The following is a 23,456-nucleotide window of genomic DNA, read 5'->3' as shown; positions in this document are numbered from 1 at the left end:
CTATTTTGCAGAGGTGGATTTTTTTCTTGGGATCCAAACTCATTTCCCAAAATTAGATGTACAATTTTTTACCCCCAAATTGACATTAATCCTAAATTAGATCAATTAAAGAATTTTTTTAAAATTGTAAATTTTTCCAATTTTTCTCTTAAAAATGCAAAATTCTTTTATGAGTTTTGTAAATTTCCCGGAAACAAGGTTTTAAGTTACCCGCACTTTCTTCACGAACACCATCTTTATAGATTCTTTATATTTTTATTGACAAGATGTCTAATGTATGCTTATTTTTTTCCGGTGATAAAGTTTTTGTTTTAAATATTGTAAATAAAAGTTATTTTATCATTTACTTTGAAAATGTGTTTAAAATTTCATCAAGTTAAAGAAATATAAAGTCAAGCCATGAGTTATTTACTAAATATTGAAACATTGTAAAAAAATAATTATAAAAACTAAGAAAAAACAAGTATTTTGGAAAGTTAAGGAGTTTCATAAGTTATTTACAAAATATTGAAACATTGTAAAAAAATAATTATAAAAACTAAGAAAAAACAAGTATTTTGGAAAGTTAAGGAGTTTCATATTAAAATTATATTAAATTAGACAACAGATGTATCTAAAGAAAAAGGCTCATAAAATTAAATGACTTTCAAAATAAAAAAAAAAATATTAATCCATTCCACCAACTTCGGTCATTAAGAGGATCGACCCCTATTTATTTTAAAAAACAGCTTTATTTCTATTTATTTTTCAAACAAAATTAAAATGAAAAAGAACGATGATGGTGAGTCAAAGGTGCCACGTTCCAAATTTAAACAAACAATTTTTCACTAGAAACTCAAAATCTCGGATCTAAAATGGTGGTGTTGACATTCGTATGGATAAAGTACCCGTAAATATTTACACATTTACACAGGAAAATCCAAACACTCATTAATTCCCGTACATAAAATCGGAAAATACAATCAAAAATTCTGACTTTGATAGTTTCTAAAAATACCTTTTTTTCCATGCGATCGTCAAATCATGATTATTTTGGCTTAGAACGAGGCGGAGTTACCGAAAAATAGATCCACCCAAAAATTATAAAATATTTAAAAATCATTTACTAATTAACATCTGTGACTGCTCTGCATTTGTTTCGTGCCGATAGATCTCTAGACAGTTGTCGTTCTCATCCGTAGGTCTGTCGTGCCGCGCAATAAGAGAAAACGAAACAGAGCGAGATCTTTTCCTCTTTTAAGTTGATCGCAGTTGTGTGCGGAGCGTGTGTCACATCAGATTGATCAAACTTTTTTAAAACGGAAAATACAAATTTTCTTTTCAGTCGTGTTAATGCCGTGCTTTGTGTCGTACACCGTTCGTCGTGAAAGTGCATAAGTCGCGAATCGTTCTTGTACAAAGCGCAATAAATTTTCTTGGAAAATTCTTCAGTGAGTGGTCTTACAGACACAAATAAAAGAGATTTACTTACATTTACACACGCAGAAAATTTTCGAAAAAAGAGAAAAATTACAAAAAAGTGAAAAATAGCAAGGCAATTATTATTCTTAAACATGTCTGATGACAAAGATTAAGAAAAGTCAAGAAAAAAAGAGTGATTTATTAAAAATATTTAAAAGAAAATAAATTTAAAACAGCAGAAAAATGACAAAGTACAGTCAAAATATGAAAACCCTTAACAACAATGACAAATATCAGTCAAACCAAAGTTCCTACTTCAGTCATCATCAGAATCAGCAACCAGCGAATTTTATGAATTACACAAACTACACATTTAACAAACTCCGACTGGACAACAACAGCGATGGAGCCAACAGTTGCAATAGCAGCACAAATTTATCACAATCCGACATCGATGAAAATAGTCTTAGTTCGGAAGAGCACATCCTCGCACCGATGGCCGTTTGCATGGCGGGTCAAAATAGTGGGAGACCGTGCTTAGCTTGGGCCTGCAAGGCATGCAAACGCAAGACTGTCTCCGTGGATCGGAGGAAAGCTGCGACAATGCGAGAAAGAAGGCGTTTGAGAAAAGTAATTTACAACTACGGATCAGGCTGAACCGTATTTTTTTCGAACTTTTTTTCTCTTGCTATATTTGAAAATTTGAAAGTTCGAAAGGACAAAATTTTCTTTAAAAATTTCATAAAAAATCACCTTTTTCATTATTTTTCGATATTTTTTTCAAGAAATTTTTCTACATAATTTTTCTCTTTTAAAAATTTTTTTAATTGATTTTTAAATTTTATGGAAAAATTGATTTTTTTTCTAAATTTTTAATTGTTATAAAATAAATTTTAATTTAAATGTAATAAAATAATTTCAACGAAAAAAATATTAAAAAAAACGTTTAAATTCTGTCATTTTTTATACAAAATTTTTGCTCCCTTAAAAAATACCTAATTTAATAATAATAAGGACAAAAAGTTCGAAATAAAATTAGAAGCGGCCTATCAAAAAATAAAAAAAATCTTTAAAATTTTTTGTACATGCAGGTCAACGAAGCTTTTGAGATCCTGAAACGACGAACAAGTACAAATCCCAACCAAAGATTACCCAAAGTAGAAATTCTACGGAATGCCATTGAATATATTATTAGTTTAGAGGATCTGTTACAGGTAAGTTTTTCGCCTATTAAAAAAATAAGGCGACTAAATTGTATTTGTAATTTGTATTTTTGTCGTTTTCTTCGTTTTGATGTTTTTATAAGTTTTTTTACGTTTTTTGCAATTTTTAGTCAAAATTAAGTCGAAATCGAAGAAAACGTAGTTAAGATCGACCAAAATTGATTTTTATTAAAATTCGATGTAGGTCACGTGACCTTAAAAAAATTATCTAATTTTTAAAAGGAAAATTTAATTCAGTCATTAAACCAAAATAAGCATTTTTTGTATGATTTTAATTAAAATTAGAGTTTTTAAAGATTTTCCAATCAAAAAATACAGAAAATATTATTTTTTTTTATTTTAATTTTATTTTATCCCTGAGTTTTTCATCAAAATTGGAAGAGATGACAAAAAATCAAATAATTAAATTATTCAGCTTAATTCATGTCACATTTCACAAATTTCTTCTTCGACAGGACTCACCTCCCAACATCAAAGACACATCAAACACCATCATGGATAACTCATCATACAAATCATCACCTCAAGAATATGTCGTAAGTACACCTGTCCCACATTTTACTCAAAAAATAAAAACAATGATCTTCAAAAAATTTTTTTGATTCATTCATAATTTGACGATGAAAAAAAAAATAAATACGAAATGATTAATTATCTTTCAACTAATTTGTCGTCATCGTGTGAGATCTCATTATGAAAAAAATGAACAAAAAAATTAACATTTCCAGTTGAATGTCAGAATATCTCTGGAAAAAACATGGAATTAAATATTATTGCGCTTGTAACTTGTCTGGAAAATATTAAGAGTGTTAATAGGGAAATGTCAAGAAATGTTCATGTTTTATGACAATTTTATCTCAACTGGACCTGGAATTACTCTGTTAAAGAATTTTTTTAAAAATATAAGAATTTCCGTAAAATTAAAAAAAAATGTCTCAAAGTTGAAAATTTATTATTAATTCGCCTCATTAATCCTCAAACTCATTTATCGTGTTTTCCTAAATGAACTCAATTTTTTACAAGAATCACACTACTTAGATAGTAGACGTGTGAAATGAAATCGAACATGTTTTAAGTTTTTTTCGACTTTTTTTGAATTGAAACTTTGTGTTTTGTCAAGTAGCATGACTTCACAAAAGTTAAATTATTGCTTGAAATTTCGTTGAAGTCAAATGACAAAACAAAATTAACAAAACGAAAGATGCTATTATTTATATAATTTTTTTCTTCTTTAAATTTTTTCGTGATTACATAATATTTTTGTTCGTATTTTTTGAAAAAAAAATTTTTTTTTTCGAAAAATAATTTTTTTTTTTTTTGGAACAAACTGTAATAAATCAAAAATTATTATTATTTTTCACAGGGCGAATATTGTTATGAAAAAATTTTTTTTGTGGGACTTTCTCATTTTCAGTTTTTGAACGGCGTCAATATGAACTCTTTAAAGCTATAAAAACAAATTTTATGACAATGTTTGTTTTTTAAATAAACACCTACGATCGTTTTTCATTTTTCACGATTAATATGTAATAATCTCATTTTGTTGTTGCTCCAGCGAGATGCGTCGTGTGATGTTGAACTAAAAAAAAAAATTTTTTTTTTCAAAAGGACATAAAAAAAGTTTTGTTCTATAAATGGAACTCCATTAAATTTTTTTTAAGTGATCACCTAAATCCACCTCATTAAGAAAAATTTAACGAGCATAAACAAAACATTTTAGTTCAATTTAGCCCCGCATCATCATTAAAGTGAGAAGAAAAAAAATAGAATGCGGTAAAATGGAAAATTATTGCCACTATAAAACGTAAATCTTCCCCCGAAAGTTTAAATAAGCTATAACAATAAAAAATAATGTACACGATCGAATAATTTGTAGAACAAAAGCATAAAATTTTATTTTTTCTCTTTGAGACAATTTTTACACTTACACGTACGCTGTAGGTAAAAATTGTGAAGGAGATTCACAAAACATGTCGTAAAAAATATTTACATTTTAAACACGAATGAAAATATTATTATTTAACATCTCGTGAAGAGAAAAAAGTCGATTAATTGAGTGGTTGATGTTGACATGAGTGATCAAAAAAATTCTTGTGTGGCTTTTAAAATGTCATTAAATATTGTGAATTTAGTTTTTACGATTTTTTTACGAAAGTACAGGAACTAAAAATGTAGACGACTGGTCTAGATTTCGGCTTCAGGTGCTTGACTCGTTTTTGTCTACGAAAATTAGTTTCTAAAATTAAAATAATTATTTGTAGTAATAATTAGGTACTAAATGAATTAAAACAAGAAAAGTGCAACTACAACAACAACAACAAAATGCGACGAATATTGTCTGCAAATTTAAACTATGCGTATGTCGACTTATTTTCTTAAATTTTTTTTATAATATTAATAATACGACGAGTAAAATATAATAAAACGTTAGTAGTAATCATATGTTACGTGTTCTCTTACGCATTTTCTCGACTATTTTTTGTATTTTATTTTTAGTTCAATTATAAATCATCTGTCGAGAGAAAGAAGACAAAAAAAAACAACTATTGTAATTTATTACGATCTCGCTTCGTTTTTTTTTTTGTGTGATAGATACAACTTTTTGTTGAAAACGTGGATTAAAGATTTTTACGAGAACTTGAGAGTTCCTTTAAAGGCACAATAATTGATTTCCTTTCTTGTCTCACGATCTTCCGACAAATCCCTTACATGAGACGAACATGAGTCACAGCATCAAATAAACGCATGTTGACATAGACGCCTAGCATTAAAAGTATCTCTCTTTTCATATCGTCTCATCATATTTTTTTGCAAAAAAGAAAAAAAATCGTCACTGGAAAATAATATTTAATTTAATTTATGCGCACGAGAAAAACTTGTCTAGCAATTAGTGAATCAGACCGCTTACGACTTTAATTAAAACGATAATGAAATTTGAATACATCTTTCGAGGATCGAGACGAGATCAAAGGTATGTAGTCCGATGTTTAGCAAAATCATTTGCACCTCGTGTTTTTAAGTTGGAAGCGCGGAAAAACGCAGTCAATTTGTATCATGTTTAACGTCGGAGTTTGTATCGTTTACTAATTAGCATAAAAGTTGTTTTTCTCTCGTTTTTTATGCAAAAGATTGAAGGGCGAATATGATAAATCACAAATTTGCACTTTTGAAAAATTGAGAAAAGCCGATTTTAAGTTGATAAATTGATTTTGAACTGATTTTTAAATAAATCAACAATTTTTGTTCAACGTTAAACGACCATTTTCAAGCAATTCGTTATCAATGAATGAATCACGCTTGTATAATCTAGATCGAAATCAAAAAAGGATTTCATATTTTCTGAGGCGACAGTTTTTTGATTTGCAAATCTAATCAAAAAATTTTCAACCCTTAACTTTTTTGATTTGATATGATCCAAAAATTGATTCAAATCAATCCAAAATTTCTAAGAAATTTTTTGGCTTTAATTTTTTGTCAAAATTTTGTACAAAATCGATCGATTTTGAATTTCAAAACCTGACTCGGTAAAAAAGTATTTTTTATAAACTACCTACCAAAAATTATATCTGAAAATGAGGGGTTTGTACTAATATGTCAAATCCAAAAAATCCATAAAAAATCCATCAAAATCCAAAAAATAAATTTCTAACATATTTAAAGACAATTTACGAAGATTTTGAACTTTTGAAACGATTTTTCATACAAGTTCTAAAAATCTTTCAATGGTTTTAAAAATACTCGTCTTTAAACGACGATTTCTTCTATTTTAATATTAAAATCGGGATTAAAATTAAAATTTTTAATTAAAAATTCAATAATTTAATTATTTAAAATCCGACATTTCTAACCACTGTCCACTGATTTTAGTCCACTGTCGTTTTCGGTGTTCTTGTCATCTTGTTCATGCCGGATATGTTGGACTCCTTGCGTATGTTTTTGTTTGCATGTGGGGATATGTGCTCTTAAGTTCGCATACTTGAACGTTCTAAAGTCGTTCCATTTTTGTTTCGAATAGAACTCAATGCGTAATATTCGGAACAAAATGGATATTTAAACATTGATTCTACTTTTTCACCTAAAATTTAAATGAGAAACTAGTGATCAAATGTCCTGCTGACGAATCTAAAAATATCATACGATTGTCTTTCTACATTTTTATTCAATTTGGTCAAAAACTGCAGTTATGCGATTTATCATATTGTCCCTTGATTTTGTTTTAGTACAAATGCAAAATTTAATTAAATTGCTGAACAAATGTTAGAAATTATCTCCTACGGATTTGGATTCACCTTTTCACGTGTACTACATAAATTAGGAAATGATGGATTTTTGCCGGTCTTACAACCAGACGTAGCTCTTCCACTGCGATAGACATACGATCCTCTCAAATTCGTGAACGAATAATTGCAAACGACAATTCTTTGATTTCTGTTATACCGCACTGCTCCACATCCAACACGATCTGTCCTATCCTGAGCCATTGCCGTGAAATGTCCGATCATGGCGCGTGAGTTCCCAAAATGATCAATATCTGATTTCCGTGTCTGCCGATATTCCTTCCACCAACCGTCAATTGCAGACCGAATAGCTTGCATATCATTTCCTAATCCGCCACTCCAGGCAATATTTTGACCAGACCAGTGATACCGTGCGGTATTGTGACATTGATCGTGCCCGAAATGACATTGCATAGCATTGATTCTTGCTAAGTAAGCTAACTCGTTGTCCCATTGCTAAGTTAAAAATTATTCATTTTGCGAAAAAAAATATTTAATGTTCGGAAAAATTACCAAAGTAGGCATCGCTCGAGCCCCAGGCAAACCACGAACACGACCTCCAGCAAGTACATTTCTATCCAAGTTGTGCATACGCAAAATGACGGATTTCACTCGGTCAGTCATTTTAATTTCTTGTGCGTCGTTTGGGCATTGTCGTTTTGCGGTTCCTGGACATCCGATATTTTGACGACCATTGCAGAGAGCACGATTGCAATATTTCTGGTTTTGCGCCAGAACGGTTGAAAGGCTCAAAAAGGAAAGTAAAAGACAAAATTTCATTATTGCAAGAGTTCTTTATAAATTTTGTATTATTAATGAGGAAATTGATTGCTGGTCATCTGTTTTATAGTAGAAAATAATCATTCACACGTGACTTGAAATTATCTTTAAGAATTCCATCTTATGTTCTAAGAAACAGGATATTCTTTGATAAGAGAGCTAAAAATAAAATAAATGATGAGGAATGTAGAAAATATATTTACAAGTTTTGAAATACTTTTTAAATTGAATATTGATTTTAAGTTCTTAAATCTGTTCATTGTTTGATTTTATTGTTCTAAAAGTTTTAACATTTTAAAAATAAATTTTGAACAAAAATATTAAAAATATTTAAAAATATTGAAAAAATTTGGTGAAATTTAAAAAGCAAGAAAAAAACTAAATTTAGAACTTATTGAACTAAAGATTTGATGTTTTCTTTTTAAATTTTGATCAAAAAATTAGGTAGGAGTTGGAAAATTAAAAAATTTATTTTTAATTTAAAAAATTCATGTACAAAAAAATTAAATATTAGCAAAACTAAACATTTTTTGTTAAATAAATTTGAAAATGTTACGTATTAACGGCGGCGTTATAAGCGAAAACGAAACCAATCACGGGAACCTGGATTTTTGTATTTTTTCATGGATACTTAAAACATTTTGCCATTGCCTTTCCAACCGTCAATTGAAACGTACGTTAAAAAAAATAAAATTATTAAATTACAGGTACAGCACAAATTCTTAAAATCAAGCTCCCGTTCTCAATAGAACATGATCAAAATCTCTGGAAAAATATGTTCAAAGTAAAAATTGTCTTAATTTTTAAATTTTTTTTCATAAAAAATGAAGAACTTTTTGTATGAAGCTCTCGATTTACATCCCTCCTATTACTTAAAAGGTCGATGATATCGTAAAAAAAATTAAACAATTTTGAGGAAAAGAAAGTTCGATTAATTTTTTCTTTAAAAACTTTTTTTTTAAATTATTATAAATTTAAAAAAAATATATAGAAATCCAAGAAATTTTTTTTAATAAATCGGTAAAGTAAAAATGAATTTAAAAAAGTATTGAGGCACGTGTTTGACATCATCTTGTCATCTTCATGAAAACATTGTTTGGTAAACTCATTAAAACGAAAATTGATGGATATTTTAATAAAATGTCTCATTTCTCCCAGACAAAGAAATTTTTTAGTAGCCCAAAGTTAAACAATTCGTTGTTTGTCACAAAATTAATCCTTTTTTTCAAATCTATTGTAAAATAAAATTTATGCTTTAGTTGCATTTATTTGCAGCAACTTGCATTATTTCACATCATGTTGCACATTAAAGTATTTACACACAAATTAAATTTATTACTTTCTTCGCCGTGTTGTAGGAACGCACATAAAATATAATGAAAATGACACAAATTCATTAATTTCGCACAAAAGTAGACATGAAAAATAGGAATTTTAATATCTCCTCAACTTGTGCGGTGATATTTGAATAGTTTGTCTTATTAAATGATCCGTGGATTATATCAGAAAATATGTGTGTCCTCGTTCGTGAGACTCCTGCTTTTGCGACGCATATTGATTCTTGTGAAAATAGTTTGTGTGTCGATGTCGAAGGAAACGACAAGTCATAACAAATCTTGATTTATATAAAGTGGATAATTTTATTTTCTTTCACGATAGAAACTTTTTCTATTTTTTTTTTTTTTTTTTTTTTTTCGAAAATCTATAGAGACTTTGAAACAAGAGCGAACAACAAAAAATAAAAACAAAATAGACGACAACATAAATCGAATTAAATTGCTTTAAAAATATGTGCAGTGACTTGTTCCGATGTCGTCAAATGATTTTTCTTTTTCGAAAAATTTTTTTTTCGCTTCCCGAGCATTAATTAAAAGATGAGGGGGGACAACCGAGAAAAAACTGCCGAATTTAATAAAATGATGTTTTATTTATTCGAAGAAAGTTTTTTCGTGTTCACCCATCAAAACTAAATACTTTGTGTCTTTCTTAAATTATATTTTTTATTATTGTTTGGGACAGTGGGGAATAAAATATTACAGTAATGTTTATGGTTTACGAGGAAAAAAATTTTTTCGACGTGTATATTTCAGTATGGGGACTAAGCCAAGAAAAACATCGTCGCATCAAAGATTATAATCCGCCTCATTAATATTATTAAATTTGTGTTGAAAATGTATGAAAAAATGGAAAATAATGAGGAGAATTTATTTTTATTTGAGTTTTTTTTTTGTTTTTCCTCTTGTTGATATTATTAATAATAACGATTATTGTGATAGTCAACACGCGTCATCACAAATCGATTGAAAAGTCCAATTTTTTTTAAAGCGATTTTAAGTTGCTCCAATTTTTTCATTTTTTTAATGAAATCGTTTAAATTTTTTGAATTTTTTTTTTATTTTTAAAAAGAAAATTTTTAAACATTTTTTAATTTAGAAAAAAATTAGAAAGAAAATTCTCTAAAATTTAAATATGAATTTTCTGCTCTGATTTTTTAAAATTATTTTAAAATTTTTTAAAAATTATTTTTATTATTATTTTGAAATTTTTATTTTTCAAAAAAAAAAGAATATTTTTGAGTCAAAAACTTTGTAATAAATTTGTAGGGGTCTTATTTATTTTTTTTTTAATTTAATTTAGCTTTACAGAACAAAAGTCATTTGCTTGGAAAGTTTTTTAAATTTATTTGTTGAGAACATGAAAAAATTAAAATTTTTTAACTAAAAAAAAAAATCAATAAATCTTTAATATTCTGCAATAGAAAATCTAAAAAAAAATAAACAAAATAATTCACGTAAAATTTATGACATGCTTGCTTATCTGCGATAAATTATCTTAATCCAACAACGTAACGTGAAGAATGATTGTTTACAAAAAATTCTTGATTTTTTTTATTGCCATTGTATTTATCATAATTTTCCTCCCATGCGCGGCAATTAAAATTATTTTAGTTAATTATGAAATTTTCTTATCCATTCCAGAATTGTTCGAATGCATATCTGAAGGAAAAGTTACAACAATTAAGCAAAGATACGGACAGATTCACTCCAATAACAGGTACGCTTTCATACACATGCAGCTAGAATTCTATTTTTACCGAAATACAAGGGAAAAAAAACGCGAGATTCATTATTTGGATTCAAACCATTTAAACTTTCACTCATGCATTTAAATTATTAGTATCGTCGTCGTCATCATCATCGCCCGTTCATCGTTGTTTTATTTTTGTCAAATGACATTAATCCAAAATTATACAAGAAACAACATAATCTGCGTCATATATCAACGCATATGCGATGCGCGCGGGCATACAAATTATGATCGTGTCTTACATAAATCAAAACATTCATAAAAATAATCATAATATCTATTTATTAACTCTTCTCTCTCTCTTGTAATTTATTTAGGTTATTCACCATCGTCGTCCGCGTCAACGGCAAACAATTCTAGTCTGGATTGCCTGAGTTTGATTGTACAAAGTATCAACACGCCTGCCTCGCTGCCAGCTGCTAATACCACAACAAGTGTTCCCTCGATCGTCATTTCGCCGCCAGATCTCAAGGCGACCAAAATGAATTATTTAAAATTTCAGCAAAAATGTGCAACGGAAGCGTGATTCGTAGAAAAAAACATGAAATTCTTACATAGTATTGTTAATTTTTAATATTAGACGACAGATTTTAGGGATACAATTTTTAGGTGAATAATTTTAATATTTTCGTTTTTTGTCTCATGATGATTTTTATGAAGGAAAAATAAAAATTTAAGTTTTTAGGTAATAAATTATAAATCAGTCAAAATTTTTTAAATTTAATTTTAAAATTGAAAAAAAAATCAAACTTAAATTTTCCAAAACAAATATTTTTCAATTAATTAATTTTGGTCACGTGACCAAATTTTTTTTTGTTTAATTTAAAATTAATTAATTAATTTTAATTAATTTGCGTTTAAAAAAAAACAAATTTAATTAATTGATTTCTTTATTTATTTTTTTTTCACATTTTCCATTGAAAAAAATTAAAAATGACAAAAAACGAAAATATTAAATTTTTTCGCCTTATTTTGAATTTTGTAGGATACAGAGCTATACTAATTATTATTTTATGTAATATATGTGAATAAAGTAAAAATAGTTTAAATTTATGGAAAAATGCTTTTTAACAAAAATTCACAAGACGGAAATGGAATTTGTGTTCCTTGTTAACAAATATTGACATGTTAAATTTTTCGGAACATGTTTTTTTTTCTCTCTCTGACGATGCTGGTAAAAAGTTAAAAGGGAATATGTTTTTAAATCAATTGAGCATGAAATTTTTCTTTGCATGCCTGCCTTGTGTTTATTTTAAAAGTGGGATGATACCAGGCAAAGTTAGGTGATGTGTGAAGTTTATTTTGATGTTGTTTTAACGCTGTGTCTCTCTTTAATCTTTAGTTCGTGCCACAATTTGTCTCGCGGAGAAGAGTAATTAATTTTATGGAAAAAAGATTTTAATAAGAAAAAAAAGTTCTTTAATGTCCATCCTTCCGCCTGTAAAAAAAATATTTTAAAAAGGATGCATTTTAAGTTCTTTTTTTTCATTTTCTGTAAAGAAGACTTTGAATTGATTTCTCAGTCAGACTCAACATGATTTTCCTTTCTTGACGCTTGTCAAGAATTGTTACTTCGACGGGTGTCTTTTTACTAAAAAAAAAAATAAAATAAATTTTTATTAGACACAGTTCATTATTATTTGAGCGACTTACTTGTTATAAACAACGACAACCATGTGATCGTCATCGCGTTCGAATGCCACTGCCCATACGTCCTTGTCAGAGCTAACGAGATCAACGCGTGTCGAATTTGGCGTAATAAACCGTGAGAAATGGGAAAATGCGTAATAGAATGCTTGTTTATAGATTTCCTTGTAATCTGGAAAGAGTTAAAGTGAAATATGAAACAAAGTTTTCGGCTCTTTAATCATTTTTCTCTTGATTTTTGTTAATTTGAACAAAATTGAAAATTCAAAAGTAAAAAAAAAATGTTGAAAATTTTATCAAAACTAAGGCCGTTCCAAATTTTTTATTTTTTTAAGCTATCATAAAAATTTTTCAAGAATTTAAAAAAAAGTTTTGGAATTTTTAAAAAGTCAAAAATCCAAAAGTAAAAAAAACGTCTAAAAATTAGTTTTAGAGAAGAAAATTTGAGCTTTCATCTAGTTTTTTTTGGAAAAAGACCAAAAAAGGATTTAAAAAAATAATTTTAAAGTTTTTTTGGGCTTTCATCTATTTTTCTAAGAGTTAAAAAAAATAATTTTAAACTTTAAAATTAAAAAAAAAATTCTGTAATAGAATGTTGAAAAATTTAATGAAAAATATTATATTGACCTTTTATCAAAATTTTTCAAGAATAAAAAAAATTAATTTCAAAAAATGCTTTAAAAATTGGGCTCAAAGTTTGAAGAAAACTCAGAAAGGCATAAAAAAAATAATAATTACCAGTTGAGTTGACGATAATTGGTGCATCAACAAAATTATTGACGTAATTGGGACCTCCTTGCTCGTTCAACAGCATATTCCAGTCAATCCAGCCATTCACCCAGTGCTTCAAGTCTTCCATAACGGCTTCAATGTAGGATTCCGCACGATTCCAGGAGCCCAAAAGCGGTGTACTCGACTCCCATGGCTTATCACCGACCGATGCTTCGGTATTAAATATCAATTTATCCGGATACTTGTCGTGATGATCATTCAAAAGACTTGCCGGAATAAATTCATCCCAATACCAATGCACAGCAAGACCATCAACGTAGCTCAAGGACTCATTATGTGCCTTTTTCATGTCCTCAAACCACCAAGCGACCGTATATCGTTGATCGTCATTAGCAAAAATTTTCATATCTTTCGTTATTCTGGAGCTACGTAAGGTAGGTCCCAAATAATCACCCACAAAACGTCCTTGTCTCGCCGCATTCCAGCCCAAACTCATGAACGGGATGAACAACCAGAAAAGTTCCCCATTCAAAGGCTCATTTCCGGTTGAGATACCCCAAAATTCCACACCATATGCTTTCATTATCTCCAAATAGCGCAAATGGAAGTCGGCCCATGTCTGGTAAAATTCCTCCTTGAGCTTGCTTTTGCCACTCCACTTGTTATTGGTTTTCATCCATGTCGGACTACTCCATGCCGATCCGAAAAAATTCAATTTATGCACATCCATTTCGCGGATTTCTTGAATTTGTTGGACTTTTAATAAGTCACGTGGGTCTAATTTCGTGAAATTTGTCAAAAAAATATCATTTTCCGGAAATTCATTATACGACCAAGGGCTTAAGTCGAAATCGCAACCTCCAATGGGGATACGAAGAAAATTTATTGCGCTCCCTTTGGACTTCGAGAACAGTGATCTATGAGTAAAATTTTGTTTAAACCCTAAAAAATATAAAAATCTCAGAAATTCTTACTGATACACGTGTTGCTTCATTTTCGGAGTCAGTTGTTCCAATAAAAATGAAGAGCTTCCTGTCAAGGCATTCCCGAATCCTAATACCTTTTGAAAAGTCGTATCCGGATCAATTACTAACTCAACATGGTTGGTCTCCTAATGTAACATGGATATTTATTTAAAAACGGATTAAAAGTTAATATATCGTGTACACAGGAAATTCTGTCAAAATATTGTTCCAACAAAGTGGAAAAAAAAGATGAAATATGTTGTTTAATAGGTACTTACGGATTGTCGTTTTTCAGTTAATGGGACAATTTTTGTGTTCGTTACGTCATGTCTTAATCCAGCAGAATTTGAAGTAACAACAACGACATCGTCATGTCTCTGGGGAAGCTCAAACTCGAGGGTATCGCAATAAGTCTCATTACAAACGCACACAAACCCAGATGGGTATTCACGGAGATTGCATTTGGAAGCCAAAGCAACTGTGAGAAAAAAAAATTAAACAACTTTTAAAATTAAAAGTGAAGAAATTTACCCGAAATTGCTAAAATTAAAGATAACAAGACGAATCGCATGATTTCGTCTTTCGCAGGCGTGTGTCACTTTGATAATGATGGCAAATATCAAAAAACTGTGATTTTAACGGATTTATTTGTGAGATTAGATTAATTTTTAATCAATGATGATATCGTGAGTACTCTCCAAGAAGGACAATAAAAATACAAAAAAAAATATAATAAAACAAGATTTAAAAATATGCTTCCAAAATATAGAAAAGTCGAAAAAAGGCGCCATCCATCAACGGCGTCGAAAGTTTAGGGGGATGGGGGTTCGACGGAACTGTATAAGGGGTAAAAATCATAATTTGACGTTGCATAAATTTCTTTTTATTTAAGATTTTTGTTTCAATTTGTCACAGTTCAATTTTTCTTCATTCATCACTGATTCTGCCTACTTTTGGATTTTCTATCCTCTCTTCTGAATCTTCAGCCGATTTAGGAGACAGAATATGCTAAAAGGAACCCTGAAATTGATGATACAAATTCTTCTTTGAAGGATATTCCAAAAGCTCAAGAAATTTTGAAAAAGTATGAAAAGACCTAAAATTAGAAATGTTTCCTTAAAGTTAAGCCAACGAGCTTAGAACAATGATCTCAGAAGTACCCAGTTACCGATTTTTGATTGAATTCGTCAGTCCGATAATCGAAAGTTTATCTAAAATAGGAAGAATAAAAATTTGTGGACTGAACGAAAACACATATTTTCCTGAATAAAATAGTAAGCCTTGTAAATTACACACATTATTTCTTAGATTTGAAAACGTGCTACTTTTTTCCCTTTTATCTGTTGAATCCAAAAGGAACCATCTAAGTAAAAAATAATGAAGCAAAGCACAAAGCAGTAAATCATTTTATGTTGATGATTATCAATTTTGAAAGTAAGGAATGTTTTTTTTCAACTCTATGAAAAATAAAGGCTAAATATTTATCACTAATTTAATGAAATTTTTCAACAACGTTTAAGAAAACTATGGTGAGTTATATCCACATTTAACAAATCTTTAAAGTTTCAGGTTTATGGATCAAAAAAATATTGATCAGTAAATAGATGGAGTGAATTCCGAAAAAAAATGAAATATGCTCAAAGTGCATTTCTGAAATTAAAATTTGAGTAAATGTATTAAACTAACTTAATGAAATTTTTGAGTAACTTTTATGAAAACTACGGTAAGTATATCCGCATTTAAAAAATATTAAAGATTTTTGGTTTATGAATAAAAAACGTGAAATAAATAGGTGAAGTGAATCGCTGAAGACACATGCTCGGTGTTGGCATAATAATTGTTGTTCGATTATAGTAAACCGTGATAGTTTACTTGTTGAGACAATGTATAGTTTTAGTTATTCTCTAATAAAATTTAGTATCAATAGGTTATGGGCCCAGAAGATTTACTCTAGAAATACGAAAAGCTTAAAGTGCTCGATTATATCTCTGTTAAATTGAAACAAAAAATCTTAAATGTAGAGAATTTTTACAACGTCGAATCTTGATTTTTAACCCCGTCGAAATTTATCGGAAATTCAAGCGATCCCCACCCTTTTGACGCCATAAATGGATGGCGCATTACCAATGTTTCGCGATAAACAAAATTTGAACAATAGTTGATCCACGGTCGGCAAACTGTTCTCAACATTAATGAATGATAATTGATAAGTTCAAATAAAATAATAAAACATTGGTTGTACTTGTTTAAATATACTTTTTCTTCCCAAAGCCAAAGTAGGCGAAATATAGATTTTTGGATAATATGACCTACCGTGATGTTATTTTAAATGCATGGCTTGCTATTTTAAAGCAATATCACCGAGCAATTATCTCAGAGCTTAGAACAGTTGTTACGCTACAAGTTTCAGATTAAAAAGATGTTAATTAATTGGTCCCAAAACGTAAAAACTGTAATTTGTTCTTACAATTTAAAGACCTCCGGTAGTTCCGGTAGTAATTCAAGATACAAAAAAAATGTACATTAAAACATCGAAAATAATTACAATTTATTTAATTTTTATGATTCTAAATTGTTGAAAGATGTTCATGTTTTTACGACATCGTAAAATTTGTAAGTAAATTGTCTTCTTTTTTAATATTTTACGAGCATCGTTTTTCGTTAATGAATGCATTTGTGTACAAAATGTGTCCTCCGATTTGACGGATGGTCAAAATAAATCAAAATACCAAATTTTCTTGATTTCCTAGATTGAATGTCCTCATTCCACGTTACATTGAAAAAATGTTTCGCTGTTTACGGAGTAACCGGACATAATGTCTACGTATTATAGGTAATCTAATTTCAGAATTTTTTGATTTTTACGTGCTGAGAGGTTAAGAGTTTCGATTAAAATGGATTTTTTTGTCCTTCTAAACTCAAGAAAGTCAATGGTTGCTATAAAATTGTTACTCATTGGATATTAAAGGTCGGTAAACAGTGACAGCATTGCAAAAACACTTAAATTTTTTTTAAACATTTTCAACGAAGAAAAAGTTGTGCAAATTCAATTTTCATAAAATATCGCATTAAGCTTCTGTGAAAAATGTCTCCAACTTATCCAATTCAGCTGATACCATTTCCATCCAATTTCCATAAAAAGTACCACAAATCCAGCCATCCAAGCTGCAAGTAAGGTCCAACATGCTTCCTCTAAATTTTCTAATCTCACAACTCTCGATTTTTCCGCCCATTCTGACGTCCGATTTTGATATCTCTTGATCCGATCAATGTAAATTTGTCGCTCATTTTCCATTTCGGACAAATCATTGAGTCCCGCCTCGAATATGCTCAAGATATGCATGTTGAACTGCTGAATGAAAGGCGAGGTTTTCGGCACTGTTTGCGTTGATTGAAGCGTTGCGCCTTTTTCTTGTACCATATGCAACAAATCGTCTCCCGTAAGTTTGTTATAACACGATCCAATTTGATATTTTGCTGGTTTTTCACGCATTAAAATTGCCATTTGTCGTCCTGCCTGAAATTCCTTGCATGGGTCCGTGACACGCTGAAATCCATTTTTCTCGTAGTCTTCAATCTGTCGAAAATAAATTTTATTGCGAACAGACAACACGGTTTTTCCTTCCTCCGGCTTGAAAATGTCCCAGGGCTCGATTAGTGACCCAAAAAGTAAGTCAGTATCGTAGATTTCTTGCAACGTATTTAATTGATTGCCTTCCTTTTCCTGTAGCTGCGCGAGAATCAATCCTTGAAAACTGTTTCCGATGATAAGATACAGAATCAGGCAGGAAATGATGATTAAACGATCACTAGTACTCGTGATAGCAGCAATTGACTGACTAATGCCGTTCTGAAAGCCAATCACTTCCGATGCAATTCGTAAAATATCCGGAGAATTATTTTCCATGTGATTGATAAAATAACGTGCGACAATGCAACAAACAACGGAAACCCAAATCATGATAATTGTCGTCACATCGAACAATCCCCAGCCAGAAAGACTAATATTATTTTTGGGAAATAATTTGGGCACCAAGTAATATGCATTAAAAATCTCAATCGGATACAAAAAAGCAGTGTTGTTCAATCCCGTTTCCGCTATCATTCGCGTTACTGCCGAATAATTGACTTTTCCATATTCGACGAGGGCCAAACCATGCGTAGCTGTTCCATTTTCTGCTATGAAACCCGCCAAACGTTCGGTATTCAACAAACTATACTCAATTTTAAAGTTCATCATGCGACTTAATGTCTCGATGACTTCACCTTCCAAAAATTTGTAGCGCAAAATGTGACCATGCTTCGAATAAATGGGCTCCGCATACATTGGTCGCGGAAACAAATCGACCACCAATTCATATTCTCGTAAATTATCGACGCGATGATTGAATTTTCTTATGAAATCCGCAATTTCCGTTTCACTGGTGTTTGCAGAGAGTGACAAGAAATTGAAAGCTCCTCGCACGTCGCCGTATTCCAAGCTAAAAGGATCGTAAAAAGTCAGTCGAAAAGTTTCCGTTTCCCGTAAGTAGTTTGCCACCAATGTATTTAGCATATTTTGGTTCTCAAAAGCCATTTTTAGCATATTTTGCACGTAAGCACGATTTGAAATTTCAGAGACAAAGAACCATCGTCCATTTGCATTGATTTGCCGAAATGTATCGAGTTGCGAGATGACGTTCTCATCGGTGTCGAAAAATTGAATGTATCCAATGGCTTCGGAAGGAACGCACAACTCACAACCCATGTCAGAAACTTGTGGCAATTCCGCCTCCGTGACATTATTGAAGACTTTTACCGCGAAATTTGTAGCAATTGACTCCAGAAAGATGTTTAAGGTATGATATTTCACAATTGGATCAGTGTTGAAGATTTTGAGAGAGCTTTGTTGCTGAAATGAATGTTGTTAGAGATAAAAATAAGAAAAAAACGAGGGTCGAAAATACTTCAAGTCAAGAGAAATTTTAGTACTTTTGCTTGAGAATGGGTCACAATTAAGTTGACTTAATAGGGCTTCAAAACTTATTAAGTCACAATTATTTGACTTATGACTTAAGCTTGAGTAAAATACACTTAAGTTTGACTTAAGCCAAATTAATTGACTTAATTTTTTTTTATGAACAATTAAAAAAATTAAATTTTTTTTCTTCTTATTTGGTAGAAAACCCAAAAATATTTGACTTGTGGCTTGTTTCAACTTTTTCTATAACTGAAGCTTAAGTCAAAGGTCAAATTTTTTTAAATTTAAACTTAAGCTTAAGTTTAAGTCATAAGTTTTTGTAGTGCTGCTACTACCTTTTGAATTTTTGAAGATTTTTGCTCAAATTTTTGTCAAAAAAAATTTTAAAAGTTTTCTGAATTAAGTCAATTGATTTGACTTAGGTCGAATTTGACTTTTACTTAAGCTTAAGTCAAATTTTTTCAACTTTTGACTTAAAAGTTTTTTTGGCCTTGTATTTTTTTTTTGCCTTAGGAAAAAAAAAATTTTTATGAAAAAACAATTTTTTATGAAAATTTTCATTAAAAAATGTTTCCAATAAATTAAAAATTTCTTTAGGCCGTTGCAAATTTTTTCCGATGTTTTTGTCCCAAAAGATTTTTTTCAAAATGGGGGGGCAAAATAAAAAAAAAGTTTTGAAATACTTTTTCATACAAAATTTAAAAAAATTTTTGGTCATTAAAGAATAGTTGTTTTTATGGTATTTACGTTAAGATTTGGTACTTTAAAATCAATCTCAGAGTACTTCAAGGTAAAAATTTAAACAAAAAAATTTCATAAAAAAACTGTCAAAAAATTTGAAAAATATTTTTTTGCAAATATTTTTGAGAATGAATTTTTCATGTTAAATTTCGTTTTTCAATACAAAAATTCTTGAAAATTGAAAATATTTTAAAAATTTTTGAAAATCTCTTGAAAAAATAAGGAAAAAGACCAAAAAATTGTGAATTTTGATGAAACTTTTAACTTTTTTTTTATTTCGCCCCATTGGATTTTCGGCATTTGAAATGCAGGGGACAAAAACATAGAAAAAAATTTGGAGCGGCCTTAATTTAATTTTTCTTAAAATTCTATTTAAGAAAAAATAAAATAACTCAATCAGCTTTTACTTTTCACTTTTGAGCCAAAAATCAACTTAATTTTGACTTATAAACTTTAGAATATTTTTGAAATTTTGACTTTAAGTACTTTCGACCAGGAAACCAGACTTGAAATATGCATTTTTAATACCTTGAAAAACTTTTTAACAACAATCATCATCGTTTCGTAGTTTTGTGCCGTAATGAAATTTACCTCATTTCGTACATACCGATCCAAAAAGTTTACTTGAGCGATTATTTTTGAAGCTAATGAAAGAATTATGATAATTTTTAAGCACAAAAACATCTTGAAAGTAACTAAGTTGCAGGAATATTGAAGAAAATTCATTGAATGTTCCTCATTTTTATAGGACTTTATCAAAAAGGTAACAAAATTATTTAATTTATTGTTAATTAATGCTTTTCTATGCTAATTATGCATATAATAAACTATGAATCGAATGTGGTGGTAAAAAGAATTCCTGATTTCGGTTCTTATTATCTTCCAATTTGACTGTTACTGGTAATTTGTGACTGTAATTACATTAATTTAGTGTTTAATTCAAAGAAAAACTTGGAAAACTTACGAATTATATAAAATTACTGACGTTAATCCGTCTGGTCTCTCAAATGCTAATACCAGCAAACTTTTGTCTGAACTGGTACTCTGCACACGAACTGAACCAGGAACAATAAATCGCGAAAAATGTCCCAAAACATAGAAAATTGGTTGTTTATAGATTTCATCAATTGCTAAAATTAAAAAATTTTATCAGTAAAGTCTTCAATTAAAATTTTTAGACAAAAAATTACTATTATTTTTGACCATTGGTGCTTCTACGTAATTTTTTGCGTAATTTGGTCCTCCTTGTTCGTCCAAAATCAAATTCCAATCAGTCCATCCATTAACGTTGTACCGTAAATCCTGCATTATTGGAGTAATATATTCCATGGCGCGTCCCCAAGAGCCCAAAACCGGTCCATGATGATCCCATGGCTTGTCACCCAGGCAAGATTCAGTGTTGATAATGAGTTTTTCCGGATACAACTTCTTGGTTTTGCCGATAGTCGATCCCGGTGGAATAAACATATCCCAATACCAGTGAACGGCGAGGCCGTCAATGTATTTCATGGAGTCTGGATTACCTTCTTTCATCTAAAAATAAATATTTTTTAAAAATCATTTTGAAATTTCGAACTTGCTTTAACTGTTTTTTGAATTAATTGAAAATTATAGGAGAAAAAATGAGTTACATCGTTAAACCATCGTGGAAAAGTGTATCGTTGATCGTCTCCCGCAAAAAGCAGAACATTTGGAAATTTTTCTTTTAATTTTGGGCCCAAATGTTTGGCTACCCAGATTCCTTGCTCTTTCGGAGCCCATCCGAGACTCATGAACTTCACAACCATCCAAAATACGGCACCGTTCATCGGTTCATTTCCTGTACTGATGGCCCAAACGGAGACATTTTGTTGTTTCATGAGCTCCAAAAATTTGATGTGATAATCTGCCCATGTCCCGTAATACTCCGAGAATAAAGCACTTGCTCCTGTCCATTCATTATTTGTCCTGAAAGAGATTTTAGGCCGCTCAAAATTTATTTTAAAGTTTTTTTTTTATTTTTATATAAGGCCGCTCCAAACGAAAATCAAAAATAAAGTTTTAAAATGCCCCTTTTTCAATAATCCAATGACAAAATTCAAAAAATTTTTGATCATTGTTTTTTGGTATTTTCATAATTTTTGATAATTTTGAAATTTATAAAATATATTTAAGTTAAATTATTTTTAAACAAAAAAAAATTATAAAAATAACTGTCAATTTTTAAAAAAGTTTTAAGAAGATTAATAAAAAACAACAAAAATTGATCAACGATCAAAAATTCATAAAATTTTGTCATTTTGTATGAAAAAAGTATCTTAAAAATTAATATTAAAAAAAAAAATTTGAAAAATTTTTTTTTTGCCCCCCCATTTTATTTTTAAAAATTTTAGACTTTATTTTTGATTTTCATTTGGAGCGGCCTTAAATGACACGTTTAAAAAATTTTTTTAATCAAATATAATTTTTAGAACACTTCTAGTGAAAAATTTTGAAAAAAAAAAAAATATAAAAAAAATTATCCAAAAATAAATTTTTAAAAATTTCTTTAAAGCCGCTCCAAATTATTTTTGCACTTTTTGTTCCATGCCCATTTCAAAAATCAAAAATCCAATGGGGCAAAATAAAAACAAAAGTTGAAAATATCATCAAAATTAACAGTTTTTTGGTCTTTTTTTATAAATTTTAAGGAAATTTCCCAAAATTTAAAAAAAAAATCAATTTTTAAGAATATTTGTATTGAAAATCTTAATTTTACATGAATTTTTCATTGATAAAAAAAAATTATTAAAACCAAAACTTACTTCATCCATTTTGGTGGTGACCATGCAGCTGCCATGATTTTCACTTCTTCTTTCGCAATTTCGTTTATTTTCTCTAAAATCTTCACTTTCAGCAAATCTCTAGCATCTAATTCTGTGAAATTGGATAATTTTGCATCATGTTCCGGCAGTTCATTATAAGCCCAAGGCTTTAAATCGAAATCACATCCTCCAATGCTCGTTCTGACCATCGAATAACCGATTCCCGTGTCCTTTGAGAAATATGACTCCAACACCTTGTCTCTTAATTCTGGGCTCATGTTATTCAACAAATGTGCCACAGATCCCGTTAGTGCCCCACCAAAACCGACAATCCGTTGGTACTTTATCGAGTGATCAATTTTAACGGTAACCGTATCGGATGCTCTTGTCGTTGGTTGTGAATTGCTCGTATATCGGTCCATGAGCCATTTTATCAGCGATCGAGAGTCGATGACATTCGGACTAGAACGTTGCCTGCGTTTTTGTTTGATATCATGGACAACGACGGTTTCCGTGGCGAAAATTCCTTCTTTTTTCTGGAATCTCAAGCCTTGTTCACTCGTAGAAACAAGTACGAAGCTCCCATTTTTGCGAGGCGCGTTAAATTCGAGAGTGTCACAGTAAGTTGAGTTGCAGACACAAACCAGACCGGCTTTGAAGGGTCTCAAATGACATGGAGAAGCTAAAAAAAAATAAAAATTAAATCATTTGATTGAAAAAAATTTAATTAATTACCTGCTACAGTAAAAATTACACCGACAACTCCAAAAACGGCAACTAGCCGAAGAAAGTGTTTACATAAGTTCATAAAAAAATTTAAAAAAAAAATCAAAACAAATCGAATGAATGAATGTCGAATG

The 23,456-nt window shown here is 29.8% G+C and overlaps 3 protein-coding genes across 3 annotated transcripts; 1 reads left to right on the top strand and 2 right to left on the bottom strand.

Annotated features, from left to right (window-relative positions):
* Positions 1 to 1,627: 1,627 nt before the first annotated feature.
* LOC134835573 (myogenic-determination protein) lies at positions 1,628 to 11,359 on the top strand. The gene is made up of 5 exons (XM_063850453.1): positions 1,628 to 2,031; positions 2,493 to 2,615; positions 3,080 to 3,160; positions 10,660 to 10,735; positions 11,086 to 11,359. Exons 1-5 carry the CDS (start codon positions 1,645 to 1,647, stop codon positions 11,292 to 11,294), a joined length of 876 nt encoding a protein of 291 aa, XP_063706523.1. The 5' UTR covers positions 1,628 to 1,644; the 3' UTR covers positions 11,295 to 11,359.
* LOC134833356 (antigen 5 like allergen Cul n 1-like) lies at positions 6,831 to 7,525 on the bottom strand. The gene is made up of 2 exons (XM_063847654.1): positions 7,415 to 7,525; positions 6,831 to 7,357 (listed from the first exon to the last, which is right to left on the bottom strand). The coding sequence occupies exons 1-2, from the start codon at positions 7,523 to 7,525 to the stop codon at positions 6,896 to 6,898; spliced, it is 573 nt and encodes a 190-aa protein (XP_063703724.1). The 3' UTR covers positions 6,831 to 6,895.
* Positions 11,360 to 20,533: 9,174 nt separating the features above from the next.
* Positions 20,534 to 23,442, bottom strand: LOC134834476 (lysosomal acid glucosylceramidase). Its single transcript, XM_063849175.1, has 6 exons — positions 23,332 to 23,442; positions 22,597 to 23,278; positions 21,445 to 21,760; positions 21,004 to 21,346; positions 20,778 to 20,943; positions 20,534 to 20,724 (listed from the first exon to the last, which is right to left on the bottom strand). The coding sequence occupies exons 1-6, from the start codon at positions 23,402 to 23,404 to the stop codon at positions 20,625 to 20,627; spliced, it is 1,680 nt and encodes a 559-aa protein (XP_063705245.1). The 5' UTR covers positions 23,405 to 23,442; the 3' UTR covers positions 20,534 to 20,624.
* Positions 23,443 to 23,456: the final 14 nt, after the last annotated feature.

The sequence above is a fragment of the Culicoides brevitarsis genome, chromosome 3 (assembly GCF_036172545.1).
Source record: "Culicoides brevitarsis isolate CSIRO-B50_1 chromosome 3, AGI_CSIRO_Cbre_v1, whole genome shotgun sequence".
Taxonomy (NCBI): Eukaryota; Metazoa; Arthropoda; class Insecta; order Diptera; family Ceratopogonidae; genus Culicoides; species Culicoides brevitarsis.
Note: the sequence above shows the minus strand (reverse complement) of the source record. Positions and strands in the feature narration are given on the sequence as shown.

Excerpts from the sequence above, each read along its gene's own strand:
- LOC134833356 (XM_063847654.1), bottom strand. The coding sequence starts at position 7,525 with ATGACTGACCGAGTGAAATCCGTCATTTTGCGTATGCACAACTTGGAT. Across the intron at positions 7,358-7,414 it reads CTCGAGCGATGCCTACTTTG|CAATGGGACAACGAGTTAGC; the intron begins GTAATTTTTCCG and ends TTTTTAACTTAG.
- LOC134834476 (XM_063849175.1), bottom strand. The coding sequence starts at position 23,404 with ATGAACTTATGTAAACACTTTCTTCGGCTAGTTGCCGTTTTTGGAGTT. Across the intron at positions 23,279-23,331 it reads TGTAATTTTTACTGTAGCAG|CTTCTCCATGTCATTTGAGA; the intron begins GTAATTAATTAA and ends ATTTTTTTTTAG. Across the intron at positions 20,725-20,777 it reads TCAGTAATTTTATATAATTC|TCACAAATTACCAGTAACAG; the intron begins GTAAGTTTTCCA and ends ATGTAATTACAG.
- LOC134835573 (XM_063850453.1), top strand. The coding sequence starts at position 1,645 with ATGACAAAGTACAGTCAAAATATGAAAACCCTTAACAACAATGACAAA. Across the intron at positions 3,161-10,659 it reads CATCACCTCAAGAATATGTC|AATTGTTCGAATGCATATCT; the intron begins GTAAGTACACCT and ends TATCCATTCCAG. Across the intron at positions 10,736-11,085 it reads CAGATTCACTCCAATAACAG|GTTATTCACCATCGTCGTCC; the intron begins GTACGCTTTCAT and ends TAATTTATTTAG.